Source organism: Cydia splendana, chromosome Z (genome assembly GCF_910591565.1).
Source record: "Cydia splendana chromosome Z, ilCydSple1.2, whole genome shotgun sequence".
Taxonomy (NCBI): Eukaryota; Metazoa; Arthropoda; class Insecta; order Lepidoptera; family Tortricidae; genus Cydia; species Cydia splendana.
This window is the reverse complement of record NC_085987.1, coordinates 33,072,317-33,087,590: the sequence shown is the minus strand read 5'-3', so window position 1 is coordinate 33,087,590 and position 15,274 is coordinate 33,072,317. Positions and strand designations below refer to the sequence as shown.

Below are 15,274 nucleotides of genomic sequence, written 5' to 3'. Positions count from 1 at the left end.
TTGGCAAAAATACCCTAAATTCGCCTTTAGTCTTCAAACAATTAGACAGCAGCATTCAGAAAGGTACCGTGACACACATATGTGGAGCATTATTTTGACTTACGTGGAAATGAATACATTATGTTTATGGGGACTGTGAACGTGTTAAATATCGGAGCGATCTGATGCGATCGAACTGAAGTATTCAATCGTCACCCTGTATTTGGATAGGCACAGGTCCCGTGGCTAATCGACCAAATTCCGTTCCGGCCAGAGAGGCGTCCCCGGCCCCGGCCCTAACGCGTGACGGTATTGAGTCGCCACTCCTCGGTGGCGACCGTCATATTACAAGCTTTAATTTGACTTACCTGTTTAGATTTCGAGAGGTTTCATTGTTACTCCTAGACGTAGTCTTTACCATTAAGAATTTACATCAAATAGGACATAAACATAACTATTGTGCACAGATTTTAATAACTAAATATATGGGGTCAATAGGATAAATAGAGATCGGCATATGACGATTTTTTATATCTGGCTGATAATACCTAATTAATGTCTGGGAGACCGAGCTTAGCTCGGAAAACAGGGAAAACACAAAAACTCAAATATGCGCGTTTCCCAGAGATAAAGACCTAGCTAGATCGATTTATCGGCCCCGAAAACCTCCATATAGCAAATTTCATCGAATCGATAGAGCCGTTTCCGAGATCCCCGAAATATATATAAAAATAAAAATATATAGGTATAAATAAATATACAAGAATTGCTCGTTTAAAGGTATAAGATAACATATGTATAGTAAAGTTAGTCTAATTGACGCTTTGCAATTGGATTCGAATTAATTAGACAACAAGACAAAAACCTACTTATTACTTAGTAGTTGATATATACCTATTTATTGCTAAATGTTGGCACTATTTGGTATATAAAGATCCCTTGTGGAATACATACATCTACAAAAAGTACTAGTTATAGTTATTAGTACCTATATTACATTCCTAAATGAGTTTGGGGCTAACTATCGGTAGCGCCGCTGTAGATATTAATAATGTCACTTTTAGGTAAAATATACCTACTGTCACTATGATTATTTGATGATCATTACAATTGAAATCCCTTATCATGTGATTTAATTAACCCTTTAGTCAGTAGCGGCGACATACTTACTTGCATCTCTACTACATACCTATAAGAATAACGGTTCTACATCGAATGAGTAACATAGAAAAGGAATGTCAAATGGTTAAAGGGTGAAAGTTCCATAACTCAGGGGATAAAAGTTTCCTTGCGTTATCTCGGCATTTTGCCACGGCTCATGGGATCCTGAGGTCTTGACACCTAATCCCATAATTCGACGTAAGCACTAGTTTTTACGAAAGCAAGTGCCATCTGACCTTCCAACCTAGAGGGGAAACTATAGGCCTTATTGGGATTAGTCCGGTTTCCACATGATGTTTTCCTTCACCGAAAAGCAACTGGTAGCTAAATATCAAATGATATTTCGTACATAAGTTTCGTAAAACGCATTGGTACGAGCCCGGGTTTGAACCCACGACCTCCGGATTGAAAGTCTCACGCTCTTACCGCTAGCAGGCCACCAGCGCTTCTAGGGATAAAAGGTATAAAAGGGGTAAATGGTCCTCTTATAAGAAACATGATTCTTTTTACCGTTCCGTTTCCAAAGGGGAAAAACGGGACTCTATTAACTACTAATAAGACTCCGTTGTCTGTTTGTCGCCAGGCTGTAACTGTAACTCATGAACCGTGATAGCTAGACAGTTGAAATTTTCACAGATGATGTATTTCTGTTGCCGCTATAACAACAAATACTAAAAACAAAATAAAATAAATATTTAGGTGGGGCTCCCATACAACAAACGTGATTTTTATGCCGTTTTTTGCGTAACGGTACGGAACCCTTCGTGCGCGAGTCTGACTCGCACTTGGCCGGTTTTTTTAATAACAGTAACTTGGCCTGTTTTTTATTTGACTAACTTGTTAGGTAATTTGTTACTTAATGTTAGCATTAATTATAATAGGTAGAGGTAGGTACTTAATGCTTACTAAGAGTTACCTATAGTTTTAGTTCTTGTGGGAATACATTTCAATAAGAACATAGATCGTTACCTATGTATGTTTTTATTACACATTACAGAATCTAAACTAACAATAAACAAAAATGAAACGAAACCCGTCGATTGTTCTAATCTTTACATGACGCAATTCTACATACCTACATATTTGTAGATCCCATAGAGCGCGTCAGATATTGCTGGCCATATTGTGATATGTCAGATAATATTGCAGTTTACTGCACTAGTTTGCATAGAGTTCTGAAGATGTTAAATCAAATAAGAGCTGAGTTCCAATTAGCACATCGGCGTTTCGACGAATTAGATACCAAGTAGGTAGGTGTACAGTTGCAGTCAGAGTCGTAAATATTAGAAGATTGGTTCTTGGTGCAACATAAAAGACATGTTACGAGTCGAGTGGTAATTCAAATCGTCAATCGGAATATTTTTTTACCTATACCTAGTTAATGCTTGAGCGTGTCAATCGTAACAAAGTCGCACCAATTCTATCTGTTGTCAACTTGTCAAGATAATAATAAATAATTAAATATTGTGAGGCACTTGACTGCCTAGTTTGCCGTCAATAGTCATTATCATTAAAGCACCCCTCGTGAATGAGTGAACGAAAACAAATGCACTCTGATAAAGGTGCACAATGCACAACAACCGCGTAACACCGGCCCGGTTCAATGACACACGGTCTCGGTTATTCAACGCAACACCTAGCGCCATCTAGCTGCGCGCCAGCGAAATAATAATTAATATTAGCCACTACTCACGTGAAACTCAAAGATTACGTGACACCTCCTTATTATCCTTTTAGATTGCACATGCACTGGCGAATGAAAGGTTTTGTTGATAAACAGATGGTGAGCATGCAACAGCGTAGGCACGCGGTCCTACGCAAGGGCCCGGGACCGACTGTCCGTTCCGTACGAGCGCGACGCTCCTGCGGTCCCTTTCGTGCTCAGGGCACACGCTCGCGCGCCGCCGACATTGGTTGCACTGCGGGCCAATAGCATCGCGAGCTGCGCCACTTCGCCACTGGCTGGCAATGTTGCGGCGGAAAAAGCGGAGGGGAAAACTACGTATGAATTCGCCTGCGTTGGCCTTCGCTCTCCGTCCTGCCATTCTATTCGTTTCAGCAGTAAATTGACGGGCAAAGCCACACCGCCCATGTCCAGGCACCAATGGGGGTTGCTTCACCTCCTGATGGTGAGATCGCGCTCCCTATAGCGGTCCTTGTTAACACTGACTCAAAAACGTAAAAGAAAATAATATAGGTGTATTCCTTTCATCGAAACATTTAGAATACCTAGACTGCGTATATTATCATTTATAAGAGTCCATTTAATTACAGTTCAAGCTAGGGTAACTCAATGATTTAACTACATCAGCAAGTATTTCTTATGGAAGGGATTCCATTCGCACGTCGCTCCGATGTTTGAGCGAGACAACGCTATGTGCGTATTATAGCGACATCCCGCTCGCACATCGGAGCGACGTGGGAATCAGATCCAGACATCCAGTGTGCTAATGCTAAGCGCCTAGGACGCCGCCGCCAAGACGTAAGGTCCAGCGATGGTCAGGTAAAGGTCGGTTACACCAAACCGTCTATCACCGTTCCCTACCGTTCGCTATTTTTTACCGTACCTAATACCTATGGGATGTTTCATAGAACTCTGCTGCGTGACGTTGATCAGTGTGTTAACTGTGGTTGGTGCAACTGGCCCTATAAGAGTGTTGGTGCTTAGTAGGTACTCAAAGCGAGAATGCTGAGACAAAGTCTCGGATTCCCGATACCCGTTCCTGAACACAATAGGTAGGTATGTTAACCCTGTACCAGGCTAAGGGATATAAGGTGTATTCGGGTATTACCGAATGTCGGATAATTCCGAAAATCAGATGAAAATCACCCTAAATTCCATCATAATAAAAGTCTCTTTTCGGATTTATCCGACAGTTTTCGACATTCGGAATAACCCGAGTAAACATTATATGTATATATATTTCCCACATACGGAACTTCAAACATGTGTTCTATTTTCGATGAGTAAGATTGACATTCGATTGTCATTTTTGAACTGTCAGCCTGGTAAAGGGTTAAAGATCATCGTGTAAACACATGAAACATAAGTCACTCGAACCTAGCCGCCGGCATAACAATCGAAGATATGCGCTTTCTTTTTAAAACTTCAATTTGAAATAAAATTTAATTTTTGAAGTGAATACTTCTTTAGCGGCGCTGTGCACTTTTTGTGATAGGGAAAAAATGTTAAACTCGCGAGAGCGTCAGACGTAAGACGTGACGTCACGTGTGACGGACACGTACCTAACGAACGTTACGTGATTTAAATGCCATCTAGTGAGTTTCCCTCTAACTGGTACTAATATAACTTGAGTACTAACAGTGATGTGCTTAGAGGTTTCAAGTAATGCGACGAAATAACGCTAGATGGCGTTAACCTCAATTATACATAGTGCTGCAGACATTTTGCACTAGATGGCGCTGTTATTAATATTTTGACGTAAGACGTAAGACGCAACTAACTGTACAATGTAACTGTTACAGTGTCATTGAGTTTTCACTTCTGCCGGCACTCCGGAGTGCAACCCGTTGTTTTTTTTTTCTTATCTTCTTTGCTATACATACAATCAACAACAGCAGAACTTGCTATAAGCGGGCGAGGTGTTTTGGCGGCGCGGGTTCTACATAGTCACTCTAATGTTAAAGAATACCTACTCAAGCTCCTATAGGTACACTCAGGTAGACCCCAAAACGAGTTTCATTCACTTGTTTACAGATACATATTTAATTAGATTTAGGTTTTCATAGATTTTGAATCCAACCCATTCGCGTAAGTCATACATACAGCATACATACCTACATTAGAGCAACTGTCAGTGGCGGATTTGCAGTGTTGGCCGCCCTAGGCCCCAGGCCCTGTAGTATACTAGCCACCCCTTTCTCAGCACCCATCTATAGACTGCCGCCTTGCTACCGCCCCTAATATCTTGGCGCTCTAGGCCCGGGCCTACTGCCAGTAGGCTACTGGGCTTTAAGGCAAATCCGCCACTGCCTACTGTCTCGAACAAAAAGAACTACGAATTCACCCTCGCTTCTCTAACGGATATAAATTGGTACATAGTTGACGCCACTGGTAGTCAGTAACCCCCTTATTCATAAACGTTTACAAAAGTTGACAAGCCGTTAATAATCGTTTGTCCCTTTCCATCATACCAATACATCGGAAAGGGACAAACGATCGGCTTGCCAACTTTAGTAAAAGGGGTCATTTAGACGATGCGGCGCATTACATTGCGGTTTTTGATCGGTCGGTTGAATTGGACGTAACCAATAGTCCGCAATGTAACTAAAATCGCAAGCGAGTTCGCGCACCGTCTAAATCAGCCCTAGGGGGTAAGCAGTGGCGTAGCTAGGCGTGGGCGAAGTGGGCCGTCGCTCACGGCCTCGTGCCCCAAGGGGGGCCTCGCGCGAGGCCGTTTCGGGCACAGTGAAAGAAAAGGGCCTCGCAGATGTGATTTCGCCCACGCCTATATTAGTTCACGCTACACCACTGGGGGTAAGTTATTACATCGCCGATAATTCTCAGGCTTCACAAGTTGAAAGAGTTTGTAACTATTAAAAGGTACCTAGAGGATCTAGCATCAATTCTGACACACGACCACAGAATAAATAATAGTACTAGGTACAGAAGACTCACTCTCTAACAAAACGCGTCTGTTACGATCAGGACAGATATGGCCGCTAGGTGGCGACAGCGCCACGCGCGGCTTATGGCTAGCCACCCAGGGGCGTATTTTGAAATTTGGCGCCCCGGGCCAATACGTTGCGCCGCCCCAGAAGTCAAGGAAGAAAAACAAAATGCAATCCGCTAGGGGCGGCATATGCCGCCTCATGCCGCCCCTGGGGGTTGGCGCCCCGGGCCATGGCCCGGTTGGCCCTAGGGTAAATACGCCCCTGTAGCCACCAAAACTGGTGTGGAACGGATGTACCTACTTGTAGCTACCTGTTGCAAAGCGACGAAATCGCGGAGTGAGCCACGCCTGACAACTGATTTATTTGAGCAATTTAGTAGCACTAAAAGCAAACTTAATGTAAATAAGTATTATTAATAATTAACCTATTTTCCTATACAAAGTCTATTCGTACAGTATGGCCCAAAAAATTTTCGACGTGCCCACCCATATGTACGTAGGTAAATGGTGATTCTCAACCGCTCCTAGTAATCTAACTTGAGGGAAATAATGGACTATATAGGTAACCACCATATATTTACCTGCATAGTGCACTCGCTACGCTGATTACCGTTTACATACATAAACTATACCTATAATATATCACGATGGAAGGAAAAGAAAACTATAGGTACTTTAGTTCTGTGAAAAGATAGCGGTTTCATATTCAACAAATAGGTTGTAATTCAAAGCCAATACACGGTGTCAAGACATTGTAACACAATCACATGACTGTCATGTATGAGTAAGCTGTTCGTAAGGTACCTACACTTACTTATTAATTATTATCAATTCAGGCTATTAATGCAAGTAGGTAGTTAGAAAGTACAATTTGTCATAAATATATATACAAGTGGACCTCATCTGGGATGTATAGGTAAACGGGACTGATGTCAGAATGGAAGCGAGGTTGCTTGAAAAAGATCAAGATAGATACATTGTATTAGGTACCTAGATGTAAGGCTAGTTTTGATAAGTTAGTATTTTAGCTAAGAAATAAATTTAATATTAATATAATATATTCGAATGATTCTGAAAACTAATTTAGTTATTAGTATCCGTGTCTAATTCCCGTCATTCATAGACAGATAACGCTTTGTTGTTATGCATCTCTATATAAATCGAACAGTTTCACCTAGGCTTGGTTTACATGCTCCTCACATAAACGGCAGAACGTCATCCTTGGCTCCGGCGTCCTCGTCGCAGACGCACTTCATCTTGCGGCGCTCGGCGCGGTCGACGGCGGCGCCGGCGGTGTTGTTCAGATCCCACCAGATGGCACCGCCCAGCACGTTGCGGAAGTACGGCGGCACGCTGCCCTCGCGCAGCAGGTGCCTAGGCACAGAAGGATATTTAGCTGAGTATACGAGTAGGTTTAGGTCACCCGATAAGTTTTGAGATATAGAAAAACTATTCAATATTTATTTTACATTTTTTTTTAATACTCTCTATCAATTAAAGTTCCATTCGTCTAAACGAACTTTGAAAACATTTTTGCCAGTCTTGATCCGATAGGGCAGAATTCGCAACTTCTTCAGTTTGTTAGAGCAAACGCGCGGGATCTAACGACAACAGAGCTTCCTCACTCCAAGATGTTGATTGTAGGATGATTTTAACGCTGACCCGAACTAACCCCTAGAATCTTTTCAATGTTCGTACTTATATGTAATTCGTGGGTCTTCTCGTACCAACATTTCAGTACCTAGTCGACACGTATTCTGCAGTTACTGTTGTTTGCGGGCGACCGCTCGCGCTCCTTTGGTCACCTTCGAGGTTAGTTTTACCCCTTTTAAATTCACTAAACCATCTAAAAACTGTTGCTCGGGATGGAACAGAGTCCCCTAATGCTGACTGTAGGTAATCGTTATAAACTTGGTTGTTCGGTTAAACCAAATTTAAAATCATAAAATATAATAGCACGCAAAGGTTCCCGGTTCAGATCCAAATAGGTTCGGTTCAGATAGTTTCAAAGAAGAACCGCGGGAACGGTCATAGTAAAATTACTGCAACACGATTTTTTTTTATTTAGCTCATTGGCCAATTGTGTTCTATTTTTGAATAATAGTACATTACTACAGAGGCCGGGACGAAAGGGGTTGCCGGCCGAAGACATATAGACGGCCGAGCGAAGCGAGGCCGGGTAGGTCTGAGCGCGGGCAACCCCATTTCCCGCCGAGGTATGTATAGTGCTTTTCTCAAACATGCAATTAAATAAATAAAATAAAAAATCCACGAAACCCAAGTTTTATTTATAGAAAAAACTAAAAGTAAACTACACCCAAAATATAACCAACACGTACCTATATCATTATCACGCGTATGTTTTACACGAGTCGTGTATTTTTACTACCCGTATATTTTCATGTATCTTTGATTTTTTCGCCTTGTATCCGTCTGACTGTCGTTTTCGTCACATAAGTTTACATAGTCTTTCATGTTGATATCATGTTTCACATACATCGTTGCTTTATGCACGGAGTAAATAAGTATAATTTCCACAGTGTTGACGAATTTGTAGTTACATCCATTTAAAATATGCCACAAAACTGTTTCTAATAAACTGTAAGCCATTTTTCTTAGTTTCTCAAATAATAAAATTGCCATAAGCAACCATATACATACTTCGTCTTTGACTTCCCATACAACCATTTCCAGTCGCCGTTACGACGCGGTGTTGACACATCTTGTGTCGACACCATCTGTTTCGGTCACAATTCCAGTCGCAGAGTCGTCGCCGTGTCGACACAGTTACCAGAAATGGGGAAGGGTCGACACATGACACAAAGTGACATAAAGTGTGGTCGCCGTGTGCACACATTGTTTCGGGTTTGCGACTACTTTATGCCAAAATCATTCGTTCATTCGTTCATTTTGTTCCTGTCAAATGGAAACTGTCAGATGGAAAAATACTTAAATAAAAATAAGTGACATTAATACGCCATCTCTTAAACGGATTACAAGACGTAATTATATATTGTTTGCATTTATATTACAATATGACTTAAATTATTATGGGGAATTAAACTGCTCGAGTGATTTGATAAACTAAGTGTAATATAATCAACGCGCCACCACATTGTTTTAGTTTAGCCGGAAATGAAATTGTTTACTTCTCAGTGCCTGTGTTCATAACTATATTATTTGAAGCATTTTTAGTACTTCGATGCGTATACTATACTTAAATAACAGAAATAACGCTTTACATACTACGAAACTTGTTAATTATGATGTATAAATATGGTTCAAGGCTGAGAAATATTGCAGTCACAAATGTTTCGACTTTGTGTCGACTCTGTGTTGACACATGACACGCGCTGTCAAAAGTAATAACAAAGTTACTGGTATGTTACTGGATTTGCAAAATGGCTCCTTGTGTTGATTTGTTTTCAGATATTCTCAAAGTGTAAAAATGCCGTGGTCAGAGATGGGCATTAATCGATTAACTGTTTATTCGACTAATTAATGGAATAAAAAAAGTTAATTCTCAAATTTTAATCGCGATTAGTTTAGTCGACCTAACATAGATTGAAATTGAATTAATCTGAATATTAATCGAATAAATTATCGATTAAATCTCGATTGAAAGTTGACAGGGGGCCATTTTTGTACGTAAAAATAATAGAAATGTCTTGCATGCAGATGGTAGCAAAACACTTTGTCATAAAAGTCGAGATGGGTGTCGATATATAGGTTTTAGGGAGTGCCGATTTCGAAAATAATGACCATTTTGGAATCCGAAATGGCGGCCATGCACTGTGTCATAAAAGTCGTCATGGATGTCGTTTTATACGTTTTAGGGGGCCCCAATTTTGAAAAAGATGACCATTTTGGAATCCAAAATGGCGGCCATGCACTATGCCATAAAAGTCGTCATGGGTGTCGTTTTATAGGTTTTAGGGGGCGCAGATTTCGAAAATGATAACCATTTTGGATTCCAAGATGGCGGCCATGCACTATGTCATAAAAGTCGTCATGGATGTCGTTTTATAGGTTTTAGGGGGCCCCGATTTAGAAAATGATGACCATTTTGAAATCCAAAATGGCGGCCATGCACTATGTCATAAAAGTCGTCATGGGTGTCGTTTTATAGGTTTTGGGGGGCGCAGATTTAGAAAATGATAACCATTTTGTATTCCAAAATGGCGGCCATGCACTATGTCATAAAAGTCGTCATGGGTGTCGTTTTATAGGTTTTAGGGGGCGCAGATTTCGAAAATGATGACCATTTTGGATTCCAAGATGGCGGCCATGCACTATGTCATAAAAGTCGTCATGTATGTCGTTTTATAGGTTTTAGGGGGCCCCGCTTTCGAAAATGATGACCATTTTGGAATCCAAAATGGCGGCCATGCACTGTCATAAAAGTCGTCATGGGTGTCGTTTTATAGGTTTTGGGGGGCGCAGATTTCGAAAATGATGACTATTTTGGATTCCACTTTTATGACAAAATACGTAGCCGCCATCTTGGATTATAAAATGATCATCGTTTTCGAATTCTGCACTCCCTAAAACCTATAAATCGACATCCGTGACGACGCAAGTTATCTTTATTTTCAGATCTAACAAATTGCTACAGAATACAAAGGACAAAAAAGAAGCGAGGAGGTAATGAAACATGCAAAAATACAGATGATTCCTCGACGCAATTGGGTGATTCTTAAATTGTGTCCAGATTTTTTTTGTCATAAAAGTTTATATTTTTCACATATTACTAAATCTATGGCAAAAGTTATAATATTGCAATGGATTCCATCGCATGTAGGTATAAGTGGCAATGAGACAGCTGATGCATTAGCAAAACAGGCATGCAGCGATGGCATTGAATTTCACTTGAAACATTATATGGGGGCAATAATGACTGTTTACATTTAGTCAAATTAAAGTGTCGCGAATTGTGGAAGGAATATTTCGACGAGAGATCTAGGGACAAAGGTATTTGGTATAAGACAATACAGCCACAACCCTTTAATTCTCCTTGGATTGATAATAGTGTGTTGTGTAGGCAGGATCTAGTTTTATTATTGAGATTGCGCTCTGGACACATTCCATTGAATAAGTTCGCCTACCTCATGCGTAAAGTGAATTCGGAATTATGCACCTTATGTAATCGCGTCGAGGATGTGTATCATATTTTAATGGAGTGTGTCCGAAATGAGCGACTTAGAAGACAGATATTTCATGACAATGACAGTTCCATTGGGTTATGTAATACCTACCTTTCGAACCCCATGTCTGAGGTTGTTGAAAAGGTACTAAATATTGTTAAGTGCGGTCTGAGGGACAGAAATGTGTGATGTAATTAAACTAGATGTAGCTATTTACTTTCTTTTAACTTTGTTAATTAAGTCTGTTTTTTATGGGGTGACATATTCGTTCAATCGAAAAAGCCCCTTAACAAAGGAAAAAAAAAAAGTTCCGTGACATTTCGACCTTGTAATTTTTTAAGTAAATGTTTTTGTTTATCTATGAGGATCTCACTAGAATAGTATAATCAAGGTATGTTTATATTTGATGAATGAAATAGTAACGCAAAAAAAAAATATATTTGTGTCTTATATTCCTGCCGAAGACTTTTATTTTACCTTTTCCTTCTACACAAGTTTGGCCAAGTAATAAGAATTTAGGGCACTCAATTTTATTTTCACTTCTACAACAGTAAAGCTACGAGGCCATGTTTTGGTATCGTTTTCGTATAAATTCGCAGTACCAAATTTAGTTAAGGTATCACATTGACACCATTCCGAAGTAAAAACATATAAACTTATTAAAATACTTTCTTTTAAACTCCTCTTCACGCTTAAACTGCTGAACAGTTTTAATTTAAATTTGGTACACATATATTTTGAGTCCCGAGACAGGATATAATAAGTTATCTCAAAAATCACCCTTTAAAGGTGTGAAATGAGGTGTAGGGGGGAATTCAGAATTGACTTCTTGAAGTTAATACTGTTTAAGTTTAGGTTTGAAGTCATGTTTTTTCATCATTTTTAACTAAATCAAAGATGTAGACCATCCCAAATTTCATATAAATCGGTTCAGCGGTTATTGATTTCCCGTACAAATTTCCACGCCACTTTTCACACCTTCAAAAGATGATTTTGGTTATAAGATCTATCCTATGTCCTGTTCCGGGACGCAAACTATTTCTATACCAAATTTCAACGAAATCGGTTCAGCGGTTAAGCGTCAAGAAGAGTTTCAAAAAAACCGGCCAAGTGCGAGTCGGACTCGCGTATTAAGGGTTCCGTACATTAAGTCCGACTCGCGCTTGACTGCACATTTCTAATAGGTTTTCCTGTCATCTATAGGTAAAGAACTATTTTGTGTATTCAGACGGACATACATACAGACGCACGAGTGATCCTATAAGGGTTCCGTTTTTTCCTTTTGAGGTACGGAACCCTAAAAAGATTTATTTTTATTTTGTGGAATGGTGTCAATGTGATATCTTAAATGGATTCAGCACCCCAGATTTATACGAAAACGATACCAAACACGGCCTAGCACCTTCACTGATATAGATATATCAAGATAAAATTGAGAGCCCTAAATAAACTTTCAAGAGCGGATATCTCAAAAACTATTCAAAATTGACGGAATAAACTTGTAACAAATTAAATTACCTTTCATTTTGTATAAGTGGCCATGTCGCTGAGATGCATAGTTTCCGAGATATAATCGAAAAACGGGAAAATGGGACCTTCAAAGCCCCCTCTCTCCCCCCCGCTCAAGGGCCGGGGACTTTTGATATGTTCACCTCCTAACTTGTCAAACCAAGTTACGGAGTCAAAAATTGTGTTCCGAGCATTTCCCTCTACAACTTTTGGAGCATTCGTTGCCTGACCTAAGTAGCTTATTGAATTTCTTTAAAAACTTTTCTGTAAAAGGTTGACGGGTGTTGGGTGTTTATATGGTTTCGGTCGATTATTATCATTTGCATTGCCCATGATGACTTACTAGAATTACGAGCACACGAGACACTAATAGTAGTTTGACAAACCTTGGTTTTCAAGAGGTATTTTATATTGACATTTGCTGTCACAAATTTGCTGTCAGATTTAGTCGCAAACCGCACGCAAAGTGCACACAAATGTGTCGACACCTTGTTACGGAAAAGTGTAGACACGGCGACGACACTTTGTTTCGAAACAATTCTAGACACATTGTGTGGACTCTGTTACGACACATCTGACATTTAGTTACCACTTTGTGATTCTGCGACTGGAATGGTTATATGGGTTGGCGGCAGAGGCAGCAAGTTATTAAAATCAATTCTGCTTACGCTGCCAATTCCAACGCCTACGATTACAATTAATATTAATTTCATTATTTCGTCGGAACTCATATTAAAGTCAAAAAATCAACAACGCACCATAAATCCAATAAAACAGAATGAATATTTTTCAACTTTACCTCCATAACAATTTAAAAAATATAACTACGCGTGTTTGAGTAGACCTTTTTACCGCTAACGTTTAGATGAAATATTTTAAATGTTTTTATTTGTGTAGTTAAATATATAATTTAAAATTATAGAAGGTATTATTTATTAAGTTGATGTTGATTTTATACAAATAAAACTGCAAATTATAGCAAACATTGTTTTTTGTTTTTTTTTTATAGGCGTATGGGGTCATTACGAACCATAAAGCAAATACTGCCTCTAATTTTTTTTAATGGATGAATGCCACGATCCTGTGTCACAAATATCTGTGAAATGAAAATTAAAAAAGAAGACTTTGCCGGCCTAGGCCTGCAAGATGTGTATGAAATTCCATTAACGACCTTTTGCCCTAGCCGCACCTGAAACGTCATACTTTGCAGCCTATTATAAGGAACATAACATCAATATTTCATTGCATGTTTGAGAAAATTTGCTTTTTATATACATAGAATACAGGTGCGGTCCATTTTTAACTTTCGAGCATCTCAAAACTTATTGATTGACCTACGTATCGGTGCGCAACCCTACCTTTACAAACATTAAGGGCCAGTTGGCACAAACTGTCTATTTCAGTTAAAACGTGCGCAAAATTTTATTGTATGGGAAGTTTCATTAGCATTATCCACTGCATAACTGCTGAAATGAGTAACTACCCAAGTAACACAAAAGTAGCTGAATATTGTTTGAATAATAGAGCATGCCGTACTGTAAGCTGAATAAGGAAGCTGTATATTGTCGGTAACAGCGCTGTTACATACGTCATACAAAAGGGGTGCCGTTCAATTTTAATACAAACATTTTGCATAATTACATTTAACTACTTTTAAAACTCATAATAAACATAATGTATAGAAACAAAATCCATAATATTGTTCGTTATAATAATTAAATTACAGAATGTTCTATAATCATAAAAACGTTCTTTATAACGATCATTAGGAATAATTTTACTTGTTATAACATACAGTTAGTATTATGATTAAAATATAGAACTATATTTTAACGAATTATCAGGCGACATAATATAATATGACATAAACTATAAAACAACTTACATATTCTACCTTATGGCAGGTCGCCGTTAGGTACGACGACGAGCGAAGCGAGGAGGAGTGTTAGGTAGAACTGCGACCCTACAGCGCGCGAGCCGAGCGAGCGAAGCAAGCGTGCCGCGGCAGCGGCCGGCGAAGCGCAAGATCCGACTTATTTTATAATAGTACACATTTTATTACCCTCTCGATCATGAGATGAGGCCTGTGCCCAGAGTGGGGCGTGTATAGGCTGAATTATTATTATTATTTTGTCTGTCTCTTACAAATTCTCGGGACCATGAGGTCCCGGACATTTGGAAGGCGCACGCCTTCCAAATGGGTTTTATGGAAAAAGAACGTTATGAGCATTAAATAGTATACAAAGTGATCATTATACTGATTGCCTATTATGCAAATACATTACTATGCAACTGAATTATTATTATTTCTGAAATAATGCAATTTGTTCTTATTCGTTTTGTTTTTATACTAAATAATCATTTATGCATTTCAAAATTATGCAATTCGATTTATGCAAAATGAAAATTCGAAAATAGTTGTTATTAAAAACATTACACATCCATACAAAAGGTTTGGGCACAACGTGGGCAGTGGTGGGCAGCTTACAACTGAATAACAGTAATGTAATAGCTGTATAAGTGTGTGCCCACACATTGAATCGCTGAATAACACTTGTATAGAGGCTGTCAAAAGCTTCTATACCGCTTTTAAACCAAAGTTACCCAGCTTTGTACACAATGAATCAGTTATTCACACGTTATGAAGCTTTTGGTTCAAAAGTGCATTTTTACAGAAAATATATTCAGATATTTGTGTGTTAAATCAATGATTTGTCTTCCATTTTAATTTGTGAACTCGTGTCAAAGTGTAGTTTCTGAAGTGAATACAAAATAAGGAGGACATCAGCCACATATTGATTTGATATTTACATAACTTCAATTTCATTGCGCATGCGACTTTACTGT

At 39.2% G+C, this 15,274-nt stretch overlaps 1 protein-coding gene across 1 annotated transcript in view; it reads right to left on the bottom strand.

Annotated features, from left to right (window-relative positions):
• Window positions 1–6,452: 6,452 nt before the first annotated feature.
• The window catches only part of LOC134805360 (uncharacterized), a 32,150-nt gene continuing 23,328 nt past the window's right edge, over window positions 6,453–15,274 (bottom strand). The window contains exon 7 of the mRNA XM_063778695.1: window positions 6,453–7,148. Within this exon, the coding sequence (XP_063634765.1) occupies window positions 6,971–7,148 (178 nt within the window). The 3' untranslated portion in view covers window positions 6,453–6,970. The remainder of the gene's footprint in view (window positions 7,149–15,274) is intronic.